The 15617-nt window shown below is 48.8% G+C and overlaps 1 protein-coding gene across 5 annotated transcripts; it reads right to left on the bottom strand.

The window, feature by feature from the left end:
• Positions 1–1014: 1014 nt before the first annotated feature.
• Positions 1015–10390, bottom strand: THNSL2 (threonine synthase like 2). Of its 5 annotated transcripts, none has more exons than XM_084517788.1 (10): positions 10202–10390; positions 9633–9719; positions 7790–8017; positions 6918–7112; positions 6499–6651; positions 5736–5966; positions 4710–4858; positions 2441–2566; positions 1651–1802; positions 1015–1517 (listed from the first exon to the last, which is right to left on the bottom strand). In XM_084517788.1, the coding sequence occupies exons 3-10, from the start codon at positions 8010–8012 to the stop codon at positions 1250–1252; spliced, it is 1497 nt and encodes a 498-aa protein (XP_084373914.1). In that variant the 5' UTR covers positions 8013–8017; positions 9633–9719; positions 10202–10390; the 3' UTR covers positions 1015–1249. The 5 variants fall into 5 exon arrangements, with proteins under 5 accessions (XP_084373914.1, XP_084373916.1, XP_084373915.1 ...); XM_084517790.1 differs by lacking the exon at positions 10202–10390 and having other exon boundaries at positions 5736–5814; positions 5938–5966; positions 9633–9746; XM_084517789.1 differs by lacking the exons at positions 9633–9719; positions 10202–10390 and adding an exon at positions 8663–8803 and having other exon boundaries at positions 5736–5814; positions 5938–5966.
• Between the last annotated feature and the right edge of the window lie 5227 nt (positions 10391–15617).

The following is a 15617-nucleotide window of genomic DNA, read 5'->3' on the forward strand; positions in this document are numbered from 1 at the left end:
GACCTCCTTTGATGTCAAAGGGGAATTTTTTTTCTTTTTTTTTTTTTTTTTTTTTTTGATGGCAAAAGGGGATTTTTCCCCCCCGGTGTAATTATTCCCATCTTATTTTTTTTTTTTTTTCCTTTTTAGGCACACGAGATTCCTGCCAGACGCATGACTTGTGGAGGCAGCTCCCACACGAGGTATTTATATATTTATATGTGTACGATGGGAACGTGGTATTGAAAGCCCAGAAGTTTCAGTCTGAAGATAAGGGGAATTTCCCATTTCCTAGTTGTTTCAGTGGAAGTTGCCCAGGGAAGAACCTGCAGCAGGACTCGGACCCAAAGCTGTGAGATACAGCACTAAAAAGCAGCGCTGGTGGCTGACACCCCCAAAATAACCACGCCCAGGGACAACACCCACTACTTACTGCTATTATATGAAGTTTCCATGGTCAGGGATGACCCCTGAGAGCAGATCCACTCCAGCCCTGGATTCATCTTATTCAAAGATTCAAACATCTTATTCCCAAGGCCAGCACAGGGCTGCAGCTTCAAAACCTTTAAGTTTTTAAGTCTTTAAAAGACGTTTAGATGTAGAGCTTAGGGATATGGTTTAGTGGGGACTGTTAGTGTTAGGTCAGAGGTTGGACTCGATGATCTTGAGGTCTCTTCCAACCTAGAAATTCTGTGATTCTGTAACCCCATGTTTTGTAGGGCCGATGGTCCCCAGAGTGCCCAGGAGGCTCCCATGGGACATCTCTCCTTGGAGTTTGAGGTAATTAATTGATGTAATGCCCACAGCTCACCTCCAGTTTTTACTGGAACAGAAAACATGTTTGTTACTTCCACCAAGTGGCTGCTCAGGATAAAACCACGATGGCTCAGCAGTGACACCTGGCAGTACTTCTTCAGGTGGGTCTCGAACAAGATGTTCAGGGCCAGAGCCACCGAATAATGTTCAGGAAGGTGATGATCGTGGATAATTTTAAGGGAGCTTCCTGTGATGGCCGGTAATGATGGAACAAATAGGTTTCTTCGGCGTTTCAATCAGCTTTCACGAATTTATAGGAAAAAGAGGGTATAATTACAGAGCTATTTTCTGAAAATTTTGTGAAATAGTCCACATAATTCAGTGGCAAAGTATGTTCTGTGAATAATTCATTGTACAGAGAGTGTAGGCTCCTCAGCCAGTGTAACACAGGAGCAAGAATTCCTGGGAATGGAGAACGAGCCCTGGGAGGCACCACCAGCCACATCCCCAGAGCTCAGCCCTGCGTGACGACCTGCCCAGCACCTCCCTGCAGTCCTGGGGTAACAGACCCACCCCGCCGTGCCTCCCAGCACTGCACCACGGCTGCGACGCGCTCCCGGAGCACTCGTGCCCAGTCCTCCCCCCGCTGCAGGGCAGTGGAGCGGGTCTCCATCGCCGTCAGGGCGGTGATTTCGGGAGGGAGCTGGGGAACCAGGCCCGCTCGCAGCACGGCGTCCTGAAATTTGGCAGCGGAGGCTGACGCTAAGCAACACCGGGGCGTGCTGAAAAGGAAAGAGAAGCGAGAAAAGCTTTTGAAGCAAAACAGCCCCGAGCTGGAGGTACAGGAGAACACGTGGGGAAGATGCTCTCATCCCTAACACACCAGACCGTGGCTGTCCTCGTGCAAGTTCCTACCTGCTGGCACAGCTGTCCAGCTGCGAGTAGTGGTAGTGAGCAGCCACGGCTGTGTGGGGGCACAGCAGGCACTGGTTCTCCTCCCAGCAGCGCCTCATGGCTCGCACGATGTCCTCGTCAGATGCCGAGCTTGAGCGCAGAGTCTCGGAGAGCTGCAGGAAGGGAAACAAAGGTTTGCACCAGGCATCATCACTGCACGCACTTCCCTCGAGGGAGCCGATACCACGGGCACCCAGCAATGCAGGATTAGGGAGGCTGCAATTGGGGTGGGGGTTCCCTCGGGGAATAAAGAAAAGGGGCGGCTGCTGAAGGTGAGAGAGGGGCATTTTCCAGCACCGCCTTCTACCAATTTTTTTAATAATGTATTTTTACGCTATTTTGCATATAAATGTAATTGTGGACCCAGCAGACCCATTCCCCAACACCACGCTCAGTTTCTGCCAGCACCCACTGCCCAGTCCACCACGGCCTGCCTCAATGCACAGCCAACGCTGGCACTGGAGTGGCCAAAAGGAAGGGATGGTGGCTTCATATCCTACCTAAAAGGTTGCAGGTGTTTTTAATTAATTTTAAAAAGAAAATGTTTCTTTTAAAAAGAAAAAAATAAATAAAAACCACCTTTTTATTAACATCTCCATGTACGTGCACTGAAATAAAGCTCTTCCATCTTAACACTTCCACTTTAGCTTGAAAACTCTCCAACATGCCTCTTATAATTCTGAAAATGAGTCGAGAACGACTGATAACAGTAACTCCCCTTACACGCAGAGGCACGGGCACGGGGACCGACCTTCCTGTGCAGATCCTCCGGCAGCTTCAGGCTTTTCGACGCGGTGAATTGTTCCATCAACGTTTTCACCAGGTGGCCGTCACAGCCTGACAGCAGCCAAAGGATCCTCTCCACATTGCAAGGCTCCTGGGATGACAAAGGAAATACGTGAGCATGGAAACGTGTCTGTCTGTCTCAGGGAGAGGAGCTGCGTGGGTTCTCTGATGTCTGATTAGGGTTGAGGTCCTATTGCTACCTTTTTCTTGGAGAAGGCTTGCGTCTTCTCCCTGGCCTTTGCATCCTCTCCCTGCACAGCTACATCCCCAAGCCTTGTCTTTGGGAACTCGATATCCTTCAGACCTCTGACCTGTCAGAGCAGTCTGGCAGTGACCATCAGATTAAAAAAAAATAATAATAATGAGTGGACAACTAATAAACTAATGACAAGACCACATCTGTATGATCACCTTGAGGAAAGGAAGCTAATAACACACCATGCGTTCAAGAACCAGAAATATCCAGCTGTTCACTTCGTGTTGCAGATGCTGCTGTGAATCACGCAGCTCCTATGCGACTTAATGAGACACTCAGCTCCCTGCAGGGCTGCCCGATAACCTTTATGAACATGTAAGGCACATATAGGGCCTGACAGGTCTGTATGGCTATGTAGCAACCGGTGTTGCGACACGGCAGCAAGACTCAGTGCAAGGCCATTCAGGAGGGTCCCGAACAAATTTCACTGCTCCCTGTCTCATTCCCACATGCTCAACAAGCACCAAGAAACATTCATCCAAGTGGTTTTGCTGAAACATTTTGTAGGGACAGACACAAGGGACACCAGACCAAGTGCTCATCACGTTTCTGGGGTTGTTCCTACGTTGCAGCCAAGTGCTGGTTTTGGCTGAGTTCTTTACCCCTTTTAAGAGCTGACAGCACCTGTGACCTTCTGTCTCTCCATCCTGTCCTACCTTGCGAGTGATTAGGACTTACTCAGCCTTCGTGTCCTTATCTGGGTGGCTTAGGGCTCCATTCCTGTTCTTCATCTTCCCACCATTATCTCCCAGTGCCTTCAGCCTGTAATCTGCACTGCAGCCTGGGCGTAGCCTGCCCTTTGCTTTAGGCTGTCCCCTGCTTCCTGAGCTGGGTGTCCTGAGCAGGATGTGTCAGCACGCTAGGACTTTGATGACCTGCACCAGGGGTGCCTCCAGCATCTTTCTCCTGCTGTCCCTTCTTCCCTCCTTCCTTCTGCTGCTCCCACATCCAGCATGAACTACCCCTTGATGTGCTGAGCTATGGAAAGGTTTGCATGGATGCTTCAGACATGAGCTAACAATGACATCCCATGCAGCTTTGGAGAAGGGCAGGCAGAGGGATAGAGCTGTTCAGCTTTTTGGGGACCTCTGGACATCACCTCACCCAGCCACCTCCCCTTCCCACCCCAACATATGCCAAGAGAGGAGCCCAGCCACCCTTTGAGAGCTGAGGAGCCTCACAAATTCATGCCTCAGGATGAAATTCAAGCTGTAGGCCACAATAGTCCAGTGACTGGAGCACAACAACTTATTCTCTGCAAAGCATGGCAGTTCCTCCAGGCTCCCAGGTCCTCCCAGTGCATTTGAACAGCTTTTGGAAAATCCAAGTAGCTTAAGGCCACGGTGCTAAAACACCAATTATTTCAGACCTTGGTCACTTGTTTGGAAGCAGATCCAATCCCCCGGGATCACAGGGTAGGTATGAAAGAGTATTTGCTGTTATTATTTGCTGGTATTTGCTTCCAGGCATTTGCTTTCTGTCCTTCCATGACTTCTCATTTCTGATGCCTTTGCCTGCTGGGACTTGTTCTGCTCTGCACAAATTGCAGACAGCTACAGAGGAGGCATTTCTTCTGGGCTACTCTACCTTCCTTCCTTCTTCTCCTGCTCTTGGTGGAGCCTTTCAGAAGCACCAACAGAACCCTTAGAAAAGTATAAATCCTGTCACGTCCCAAGTGTCACGGAGGTTTTGAGAAGATTTCCCTCTTCCTAAGCTTACACAACAAACCCCCAGAAGCCCAGCACTGAATGAGGAAGATTACAAAGTCAAGCCCTGAAAAGTAAGGTGGTGTATCTCAGCTCTGCAGTCTGCAGCATAAAGGCTCAGCCTGAGTCACAGCTCTCAATGCATCACTGAGAGGCATTGCCAGTGGCAGAATTATAAACCATTATAAACCATGTGTAACAAAGTACAAGGAAAAAATTATGAAAATATGTAATGTTCAGTATTTTCCCATTTGTACCAATTCATGATGTACCTGAATATCCATGGCTGGTGCTAACGTAGCCTTCACGTGCTCTGACGCTGAGAAATCTCCGTGCTGAACAGCCCTGTGAATGATGTCGTTGCTGTTAACCACAGCAACCAGTTGAATTGGAAGACCCATCTTCTGGGCAATACAGCCAGCTTTAAAAGAAAAAAAAAAATAAAGTGAAAAAATGCATGCATACTTGAAAAATAAACATTCAAAGGAGATTTAGCAAAGAAGTCACTTTATAAATAGATTGGGCATCTGGTTTAGAAGTAGCCACAAACAACAAACCCTCATAAACTCCCAGACACCTATCTTAAATGTTTTGGTAGAACCCCAGAATATAAAATCCTGGGACACAAAGCTCCTAACAAACCAGTCCAGGAAAATCTCCAGATTTGAAGATGGATGAGCAGAGGACTAAGTGGTCAGGCGACTGCCATTCAAGCAAGAGAGATGAAGTTGTGGGGTTCTTGCAGCTTATTAATGCTGCCTCAGAGGGGTGGCCTGGAAATACAGTGAATGCAGTTGAATGCATCAAATCCTGCACTGCTTTCCTAATACTGTGGTGCACCTATTTCAGAGTTGAGGCAATCAAGAACTCAAATTTAGAAGGCCAGATTATGCAATTAGGAGTGGTTCTCTTGACTGTGCGCTACCATCTAAACCAGAGTAGGATCAGGTATGACTCCACACCTTTGTTAAAGTCTTACTCAAGGAATAGGACCCACAGTATTTTCCCTCTTTTCTGGACCAAACACATTCTGCTCTCTTCTAACGTGCGCATCCTCAAGATAGCTATGTCACCATCAAGGGGTGGTTTGGGATTTTCTGCACCTTGCAAATCATCAGTGACACCTGAATGAGTAATAACCATACATGAGTAATAAATGTAAGGGCTTCTGAAGAAATCCTACCAGCGAGTGGGTGTTTTAATAAACAGCAATACCCAGCATTTGCAAAACGCTTTTAGTCCATAGGTCACAGAACACTCTCTCTCTTCCCTATCTAACCCATCTTTTTTCCCTTCACCTGTGATATTTCCTCCTCCTCCTGTTGGCACAACAATTTCCACCACTGGCAGCGGGGTGGTATCCAGGGACGGGGCACACTGAAAGTAAGCGTAGAAGTGGTGAGCAATCTGCACCATAATCCTTGACCAATTGACCGAATTCAAGCTCATCAGATTGTATTTTCTGGAAAAATCGACATCAGCGAACAGCTCCTTGATCACCTCATCGATTTGATCGGAGTTCCCATGAGCTGTCAGAAAGAGAAAGGAAAGATTAGATCTACTGACATCAGCGCACCAGGCACAAAGTATTTCTGCTCAGAAATAAGACCAGAAGGCAAATTAGGAAGGCAAATGCTTGCATCTCCTGTGAGATGTCAAGGTGAGACGTGGCTGAATGAAAAAGATCATGGCGCAGCTCAAACACTCCGTGGTGATACACAGGGAGGACACCGTTCAGGGTGTGAATCACCCATGAAGGTGAAGGAAGGGGTCACCTTTGATCCCTTTAGTTCTAAGAAGTGGTGTTGAATCCAGTGCAGCTGAACACCAACTGACTGCATGGAGACAGCTCTAGTCTAAGGCTGGGAGAAAAGGAAGCCTTGAACCACTTGACCATCAAATTGGGAACATGTGCTAAGAGTTAGCCAGACATCTGGGCACAGTGACCACCACAGAAATGACCTGGCTGGCTGCAGCTACAAAAACAGCAGCCCCCAGAGACTGTCAGGGTCATGGTTTCAATACAGCAGGGCCACAACACAGTCCAACAGCAATACCAACCAGCAAAGACATGGACGTTGTCTTCAATGACAGTGGTCATCTGAAGTTCCTGTATCTGCGTGCAGAGCCCTTTGGGCAGCAGAACAAAGATATCCATGTTCTGCTGGCCTCTCACACTCTCGATGGCCGAGCTTCCTGTGTCCCCTGAAGTCCCTGTTTCAAAGCAGCAGAGAACCAAGAAAAGCAAACACTGACACATCCGTCAAACCTGCATCACCACACTTTAAGAAAAAGATGTAAAGATGCTCCATGAGATGGTTTTGGTTAGAGAAGCTTCCCTGGCATTGGCTGGAGATCGCTCACCAGCCACCCACGAGGCAGTACCACCCTGGGGCATCTATGTGGTGGGCCGTGGGATGATGGCTCTCAAGGTAAAGACCTGCCCAGAAGTTCTACCCCCCACAAAGAGGAATACTCACCCACCAGAATAGTGATGTGCTTCTGTTTTTTCTCCAAGAAGTACTGCAAAAACTGTCCAGTGCAGGACAAGGACAGATCCTTAAAAGCATAAGTAACCCCATGCCAGAGCTCCAGAACATTCAGCCCATCTTTCAGCCTGGACATATGGACAACATCCTTGTGTCTGAATCTGCTGAAGGCCCTGTCAATCAGATCTAGAAGGAAAAGGATTAAAGAGGATGTCAGGCTAGGCAGAGAACTACTTTTTTTGATCAGTGGCTTCCTGCGTCTGTGTTCTTTATGCTCCTGGGAAGCTTTCTGCGAAGCCCAAGACTCTCAGTTGCTGGAGAGGTGACAGATATCCAACAAGTTACTCTTAGCTGTTAGGAGGAATATTGACGTGTGCTGTTGCATTCAGTAGCTCTACAGTGAGTACCCCCAGGGGAAACCTGACACCATCAAAGCAAACTGTGTTAAAACATAAAATAAGGAAACCCAAATTTTATTGCAGTGCACTGTTCAGACAGAGGTTGTAGCTGCCCTCTGGTGGAAGGGATGGCTTAAAAACATTACAAAGCATGGAGCAGCAGAAAACCCTGATGGGATATCAAGTCTGGAGCCAGCACAGCAGTTTCCCAGCAGTCAGCCATGCCACAGCTACTGCAATCACCACAGTCCCCATCTGCACATAGAGAACACCTTGTACAGAAGGTAACAAGCCCCAGCAAGGCGATGGAAAAGAGGGCAGAAAACAGATCAGGCAATGGTGCAGCTGGCTCCATCCTCTGGGGGCTGCAAGAGGATGGGGCTAATGCAGGTGGCAGCATCCAAACACCCCCAAATCCTCACACATATCCCTGCAAACAGCTCCCACCACACAGTTGAGGCTCACCGTTGAGCGTGCTCCGCGGGACCAGCTCGGGGGCGATGAAGAGGGAGCACAGCTCCTTCACCAGCTCTGGGTAGGAGAGGCGGCTCCAGCGCCGCAGGGTGGTCCCATCCAGCACGGGGATGCTCCGGGGCATGAAGAGGCCACCATCAGGAGCATATCCAGAGAAGAGGGCTCCCTCGAAGTCGACAGCCCTTGAGCCTCCCCTCGTGCTGACGTACTCCATGGGTGCTGTTGGGGGACACCACAGCCACTCTCAGGACCCCAGAGCAGCCACCCCAACTAGGAACACACAAGCAGACCCCCCAGATACCTCCCCTGGGGACACATTCAGCTATAGGGCAGTGTTGTGGGGTATTTTGTGCGTGGTGGAAGCGCTGAGTGGGGTTTGCACCCAGGTTGCTGCAAGAAGCCCTCTTGTCCAGCTCCCTAAGCCCCAGCCACGTCCCCGCTGCTGCAGCAGGCACTGTGCCCGCACCTGACGTCCCCTACAGGCTATGTGCACAAGCTGGAGCTTTAAAATAAAAATAAGCAAATACGTATCTCTTTAAAAAAATAGTAAAGGAGGAAACAGGGAAGGGAGTACGAGGGAGAGAGAAAGCAGAGGAAAGGGGGGATGGATTATGCATCTAGTGCAGCCTGGTTTTATTCAAGGGGGTTAAAGCAAGGACAGGATTTAAGTCGATGCATGACAAGCACAGCAAACTTCCAGGATCCCTTTTTTTCTTTTTCATAAAGGTATCGGCAAGGTTTGGGGCTTGCAGCCTGCAGGGCTTTGTGCCCCAGCACCTTGTGCAGAACCATTTCGTTCCTTCCACATTTCCCCTCCTTGCCAAAACAAACCGTCCCCCGACACACACACACATACACAATTACCCTTCAGAGCTGCCCCGCAGGAGCGGGTAGAGGGGAAAAAATAATAAAAAATAAAAAAGCTTCCAGAGCTGGTAAACAACCAGCCTTTAACCCGGATCAGCTCGGCCACGGCTCCCTGGCCGTGAGGGGGCGGAGGCGGGAGCAGGGCCGGGAAATGGCGGCCCGGCACCGGGGGCGGAGGGGGGGTAGCATGTTTGCGGGGAAAAGCTTGGATTTCAGCAGGACAAACTCTGAGTTGGGTTTAAATTTAAGGTTAAATCTCTTGGAAGAAGGGTCAGAAAGCTCCACGAGTGGCTTCCCACTATGCAGTTCGCCCTGGGAGGCTGTGACTTGGAGCAGCCCCGTCCCTCCCTGGGGAAACTGAGGCGGGGAAGGGCTGTGCGTCCCTTTTCTTGATTTTTAATTTATTCCTTTGCCCAGTTCTCCTCGGTTAGTGCCTGTGTGGGGCCGTGCAGCATGCACAGCTGGAGCAGTCCCTTGGGACTCGAGCCCAGTGAGGCAAGGTGCAGAGGGTGCCTGGTAACTGTGAGTCAGAAAGCTCCCAGGAGAGCAAGGGACACGCTGCCTCCAAAACGCCAGAAACTGACCCAAAACACATCACCTCCCCAACCAGCCTGGCAAGTAAAGCTACTCAGTGGGACAGAGCGATGCTGGTAGCCTCCAAATTCACCACATCTCGGAAACCAGCCAGCAACAAATCCCTGAATTTATTATATAAATTATCACCCAACCTGCCCACACATCCTCCACACAAGGGTTTCATGCTATGGGCTCCCAACCCCTTGGTCAGGGTCTGTCCCCATCCTGGGGCTGGAATAAACCTTTGGCAGGGCAGGATCTTGCTCTTCAGGGACAGCTCAGGCTTTAGCCAGTTGTGAAACCTCCCCAGGGCCATCCCTGGTGCTTCCCGGAGTCACCAAAAGCCCTGGGGTCACCCAAGGACCCTGTTTTTGGGACATGGGCCACTTACCTCAAGCTGGCCCTGACATGCAGGGCAAATCCCTCAGTGCCACAACGGTGTCAGTAGATGTTCTCAGTCCCATAAGTTTTTAATGCCCTGTGTATTTTCAGAAGGTAAGCGATCTATTAATACATGCTCCAGTTAGTTATTAATCCCTTGTTTACCAGCTCTGGAAGGGTTTTTTTTTCCTCCGTTATGTTTCAGCAGCAGCTCACACACACACATGAAATAAATAAATAATGAATAACTTCTCTGGACAGGACAGCAAAATAATAGAAATGAAGAAAACACTGAGCTGCAGGATATGTGGTTTGCCTCCTCTGCCCTGACCTCTCCCTTCTGCCACGACAGCATGCTGAATCTGGGGTTCGTGCAGAGGCAGAGCACAGCTTGAGCAGAACAAGGAAAGGATCAAATCCCTAGGAAAACCCACACAAGCTGATATTTTTTATTACTAACATAATTTAATATTATCAACGTGTATATGATCATCTTCACAAGTGGCATGGCCCTACAGGGTCACCTCACCTCTCCCACCACTGGTGCCTCCAGGCATTTACCCCATATATATCTAAGACTTCTCATGTATGAATTAGCTGCATAAGATTATTTCACTGCTTCACCTAAAAGTATTTTTTTTTCAAGTGAAAAGCTTGCAATGTAGCACATACAGGACCCCTGAAAAAAAAAATATATATATATATATATATAAATAATAATAATAATAAAAGAAACAGGATAGCTGCTGCTCTGTGCTTGCAAACAAATAGCCTCAAGGCTGCTGATGCAGCTTTATCTATGCCCTGTGCCTGTCAGTGGTGATAGCTCTCACTAACGAGGTCATGGGTTAATGCCATGGTGGATGTCAGCATTTGCTACTGCTGCAGCTGGGGACGAGTTACCTGCTGCTTATGTGGCGGCCAGAGGTGAGCACGAGGAGCACCTGGGCAGTGACATTTCTTGGGAGAGCTTTTCCCATGCTCTGCCCTGCAATCTCTGTGCTTTCATTTTTGAAATTATCATTTCCTTGTCAGCTGCAGTAGCAGACCCAAGATCTGAAGATGTAACAGCCTTTGATTAACCTTTGATTAAAGGCCCAGTGCCTCCGTGTTTCTGCTTGGATGTGCACTTCCACTTTGGACCTTGTGTATTCCTGAGGGGTTCATGGGTGCTCAGTTGCTCTTTGGACTTGTCTATCAGAAATCAGCTGTGTTTGCAAACATGAGCTAGAGCTACTGTGTCACTTTTCCAGCTTTTTTTAACGTTGCATCAGTTTCCATCCCTCTAGATCGGACTTCCTCAGCCTCTCTGCCCACGAAAGGCATCCTGAAGTGTAGCAAGGAGCAAGAAAACAGAAAGGCACAGTGAGCAGTGAGAAGCTGGGTTTGGGCGCTCTTTCTATACCTCCATCAAAGCATCCCCAGGCCCGGGAGAGCTGCAGACCCCAGGTTCGGAGAGAGCCACCGATGAATCCTGTATCACTAGATGGCGGCAGCGCCTTGCATCCAGGGAGGAGATGCACAAACGCAGCCTTGCCCTGGTTGCACCCTCTCTCACACAACCTCACACAGGCTATTTCGCCTTCACTGCATTCAGGCTATGTGTGCTCAGCCCTAATTTCAGACAGCAGCAAGAAACACGACTCCAAAGAGCCCTATTTTGTAGAGCTGAGGAAGAGGAGGCACTGGAGATGTCCTGCTGGGTGGCCTGAGCGAATGCAACTCATCGCAGTTTTTAGTTGGATTTGATGATCTTAGAGGTCTTTTCTGTCCTAAATGATTCTATGGTGGGAAAGATGTTCTTCATCTTCACCCCATCTTCTCTCTGGGGATCCTGGGGGGTTACCACTTTGTCAAATACGATTCTATGCTCACCCTTCTTCCAGCACAGTCTCTCCTCCAGGTGTCTCTGCAGCCTACAGCCTGGCAGAAACTCAGAAAGGGGCACATAGACAGACCCCAGCTCACAACCAGGATTAGAAGGTGCCACATTTAATCATAAAACACAAAGACAGCCTCAATGGCACAAAAATCCCTTTCTCTCCTAGTCCTGTCTCTGCCCGTGAGCTGGCTGATGTCTGCAAACTGTACACACACAAAAAAAAAAAAAAAGCTTTCAGATCTATAAACAGCCCAAGCAATGCAGGGCAGATCCAGCAAATGGCTGATAAGGATGTTTGAGGTTTTGCAATGCCATTTCCTACCGGAGCACATCCCTGTAAGGAAAAAATGTATAAGCCTGTCACTGGAGGTAGGTGAAGAAGCCGTGCATCCCCTCCCCTCTCAGGCACAGAAGTTTGAATTTTCACAGACGAAACATGGAATTTTGGGGTAGAACATGTAAGGTTTGGGCCAGAAATCAAAATATTTAATTTTTGCTTTTCTCAGAGGTGGCGGGCCTGAACCTCACATATTGGTGAGCTTTGGGATCCATCTTCCCTCTTTCCAAATCCAATATAAATTGTAGGCATCTCATCTGACATGGGGTAGGACTTCCACGTGGGCCACCCGTCCCTGCACACAACCTTGCACACACACACGCAGTTTTCCACCCCTACCCATGGAGATTTTGCAGTGCAAAGAGCAGCCAGCACGTCGGCCCTTTCTCCACGGTGAGGTGTGACTCTTTCCTGCTGCGAGGTGTTTCACAACGGGCCCAAGGGCATCTGTGTTGTGGTTTGGGTCTTAAGAGACCAAAGTGCAGGACCCACTGGTAACAACGGAGCAGAAAGGGAGCGTGAGGATGGGATTGTGCAATGCTCACTCCTGGTGAGACACGGAAGACACTCTTGCCTTTCTCCAGGAGGTTGTGCAATCCGGTCCTGCTCTGCCAAAGGTTGCATTAAACAATAGGGCCAAATTTTATCTCCAGATCTGGAGTCACACAGGATGTGGGTTCTGTCACTGCCAACCAGGCAGGAAGATGAACAAGGAAGAGGATGAAGAAGATGCTGCAGTAGCCGCACAGTTACAGCAGGTTTTCTTTATCAGCTTTCCTTTGGGAAAGCCACTCAGCCTCTGGGTACTTCGTCATGCACAAAGCAGGGAAACCTGTGCTTATGGAGGGTCTTTGAGTATTGTAAATGGGGCTGAAGCACCAAGAAGGACGTGCATGGTGGTGATTCTGGACTTTGTCCACAGCCCTGGGCTCGCTGGCACCGTGGTCATTTCCCATGGAGTGCCTCCCTGGCCGTGAACCTGCTGCACACTTGGATGCTCTCAGACCACGCTCAGCCTCTCGCTCTGCCCTCCTCACAGCAGCGTGGTGCCTGTATGGGCCTGAGAAGCTCTCCTTGATTAATTGCTGCCATCCACTGTGTCATCCGCTTATCCCCGCTGTGTCTCAGGGGCTCTTTGTGCACCCAGACCATGCGGAGATACCTGCACTGCAGGTGTGTGATGGGCTGAGATGAAATGCATTTGCATGGGTTGAATATTCACTGCTCTGAGGGGCTCTTCCAGACCATCCTCACTCAGACCCATAATGGTGAATGGTTCCATCTCTCTCCCAACATTTTCTTTCCCTGCCCTCGCACAAACTATCTCCATGAGCAATGACACCATTTTCAGACCCCGTTCTTCGTCTCTCTAAACTGGGTGGTGGGATGAAGGACAGCCTCGTCCCACCATGGGTACCAACAACAGCAACAGCCAGCTCTTCTGGGAGCCCTAATACCCAGGGGATCATTGGCAGTGACAGGTTTCGTGTTATCATGAAGATCTCCGCCTTGTCCCTGGAGAAGCAATGCTGGGACTTTGCTCCCTTTGGGACCTTTGTCCTAAAGTGACACTGCTGATGACAAGGGCTGCCCTTCACTGAATTTCGGCATTAAGGGGAAGTGTTATCAAGCGGCAGCGCTCTGTACAAGCTGCTGCTTTCAGCAGTCTTATCGAGGCTCTGATACTGCCATATCTAATCTAAAGCAATTCGAACTGGCGCTTGCATGTCTACGCTTTGGAAGCTTGGAGCCGGCCAGCCTGATGTTGATTCCAGGAGCCCATCAAGACCATTAAAAAGGAAAAAAAGTAAAATAAAGAAAAAGCTGGGAAAGGTGCCATATTTCATCTTAGTGCCGTCTTGGGAATGCAGCCCAATGAAAACCTGGCGAAGACCAAGAAGGACGGGGAGTTTATTGCAGCAGAAGCATCTTTCCCCATCCTGTCCAGCCTTTTGAAGCAACGCAGCCATGTGGACAGCTTGAAGAAACCTTTGTTCCTCAAGGTTAGAGATAACCAAACCTAAGATGTGAAAAGCGGGCAGCAGGCCAAGTTGCCAGGTACAAGCACAGCAGAAATAGAGATGACCGAAGGAATAATATGGCTTAAGATAGAAGGAAACCCGCATAGGAGTGGGTGATTGTGACAAGCTTGTGACCAAACTCTTCAAAAAATGGTTTTGGGGTACCCTACTGGGCTTGCATTAAAGGAATCCATGACTGAATTGGCAACAGCCGGCTTGCAGCCTGACACATTTTGGCTAAGAAAATCCTAGCGTAGTGCCCAGCCCCAGCTTCCCAAAGCACTGAGGAGAAAGAAAAGGCTTCAGAAAGTCTGGGAGTCACTGGTGGGGCAGACAAGAAGAGGAGCTGGAGGTGCATGAATACTGTCCAAGACTCCCTCAAGGCTGCCAAGTGCCCCATCCTGGACTGGATCAAAGCACCTGTGTTCACACAGCACTCTGTGAAGTCCTTTTTGGAGTTCAAAGCTTCAATTAGAGCTATGGCTCAAACCAGGGGAGGCAGAGAAGGATTTTTCCTTACCACAATGTCCAAGTCACCAAGAAGCAGTGCATGGAAGAGGGTGGTTTCCCACTGCCCTGGCAGACAAGAAGTGTTTAAATCATGGGAGCCGAGACCAAAAATCCCAGGAAAGGTTTGAGGGAAGGTGATAGGAGCCCACCACTGCTCCAAGGGCAGCTACAGAGACAACGGGACCAAACTCGTCTTGGTTATGGCAGATGAAATGAGAGGCACTGGCCACAAATTGCTCATTGGGAAGTTGGGGCTGAGCACCTCTTCTTTGAGAGACAGCTGGTGCAGGTCCAGGGTGGGTAACCAGAGAGGCAGAGAACATTTTTGAGACGTGGCCAAAACCATGGCTGACCTTCGCTGGTGTTGGTGATGTTACTGCTCCAAGCAAGAGGTCAAACCAGAGACCTTCATTGTTCCCTCCCAGCCAGCATTTCTGTGATTCATCACCTCGGGACACAGAGAATTCGGATACCTCCGTGGCTAGGAAGGAGCTGAGACGTTTTGCATACCCATATCTTTGGTTCAGGTGCAAAAAGGAGAAATGAGACACTTGTCTTCTTTTTTTCAGACAAGCTCCTAAGCATTATTTTCAAGGCAACTTAAACAGCTAAGTACCTGCTGGCCTTCCACAAGACAGCCTCCTCAATAATTCTTTGAAAATAATCCTCGTCTTTTCTCTTTTACAAACCATGTCCAAGTTTTAGGCTGTGGATTTAGATTTAATTACATGGCCAATTGACTTGGCCTTCTGCTAGCGCAAACCAGGTGCATTTTCATGGCCCTGGAAAGTTAAAGTGACTCTCACGTTTTAAAAGATCCTGTATTCTGGTGGAGGGGTTTACAGGCATTCTGAACTTTGCTATTGAGATTAAGTTTATCTCACCTACCGTTTGCTCAGCCAGCTTGGCTAGATAATAATTACCCTGGCCAAATTTCATTCACTAAGGGTTTCTTCCTTTTTTTTCTTCTTCTTCTTTTTAATAGGAACTTTACCATTTCTTTATTAGAGGAAACAAAAGTAGACAAGCCCAACAGAATCCTTGCAGACAAAACAAGCTTTAGTTTTGGTCATTTATATTCCTGCCCCCTACCAGGAGTGTCCTGAACACTTATGTTCTCCTTTTGCCATCTGGTGGGGGACATCCAGGCTGTATGACAGTTCCCAGAGGTTGACTAATTAATTCAGCTACCCTAATTAGGCACAACGGCCATTTATAGGTCTGTGGGACAAAACCTGGTGGGCT

Source organism: Aythya ferina (assembly GCF_964211825.1).
Source record: "Aythya ferina genome assembly, chromosome: 4".
Classification (NCBI taxonomy): Eukaryota; Metazoa; Chordata; class Aves; order Anseriformes; family Anatidae; genus Aythya; species Aythya ferina.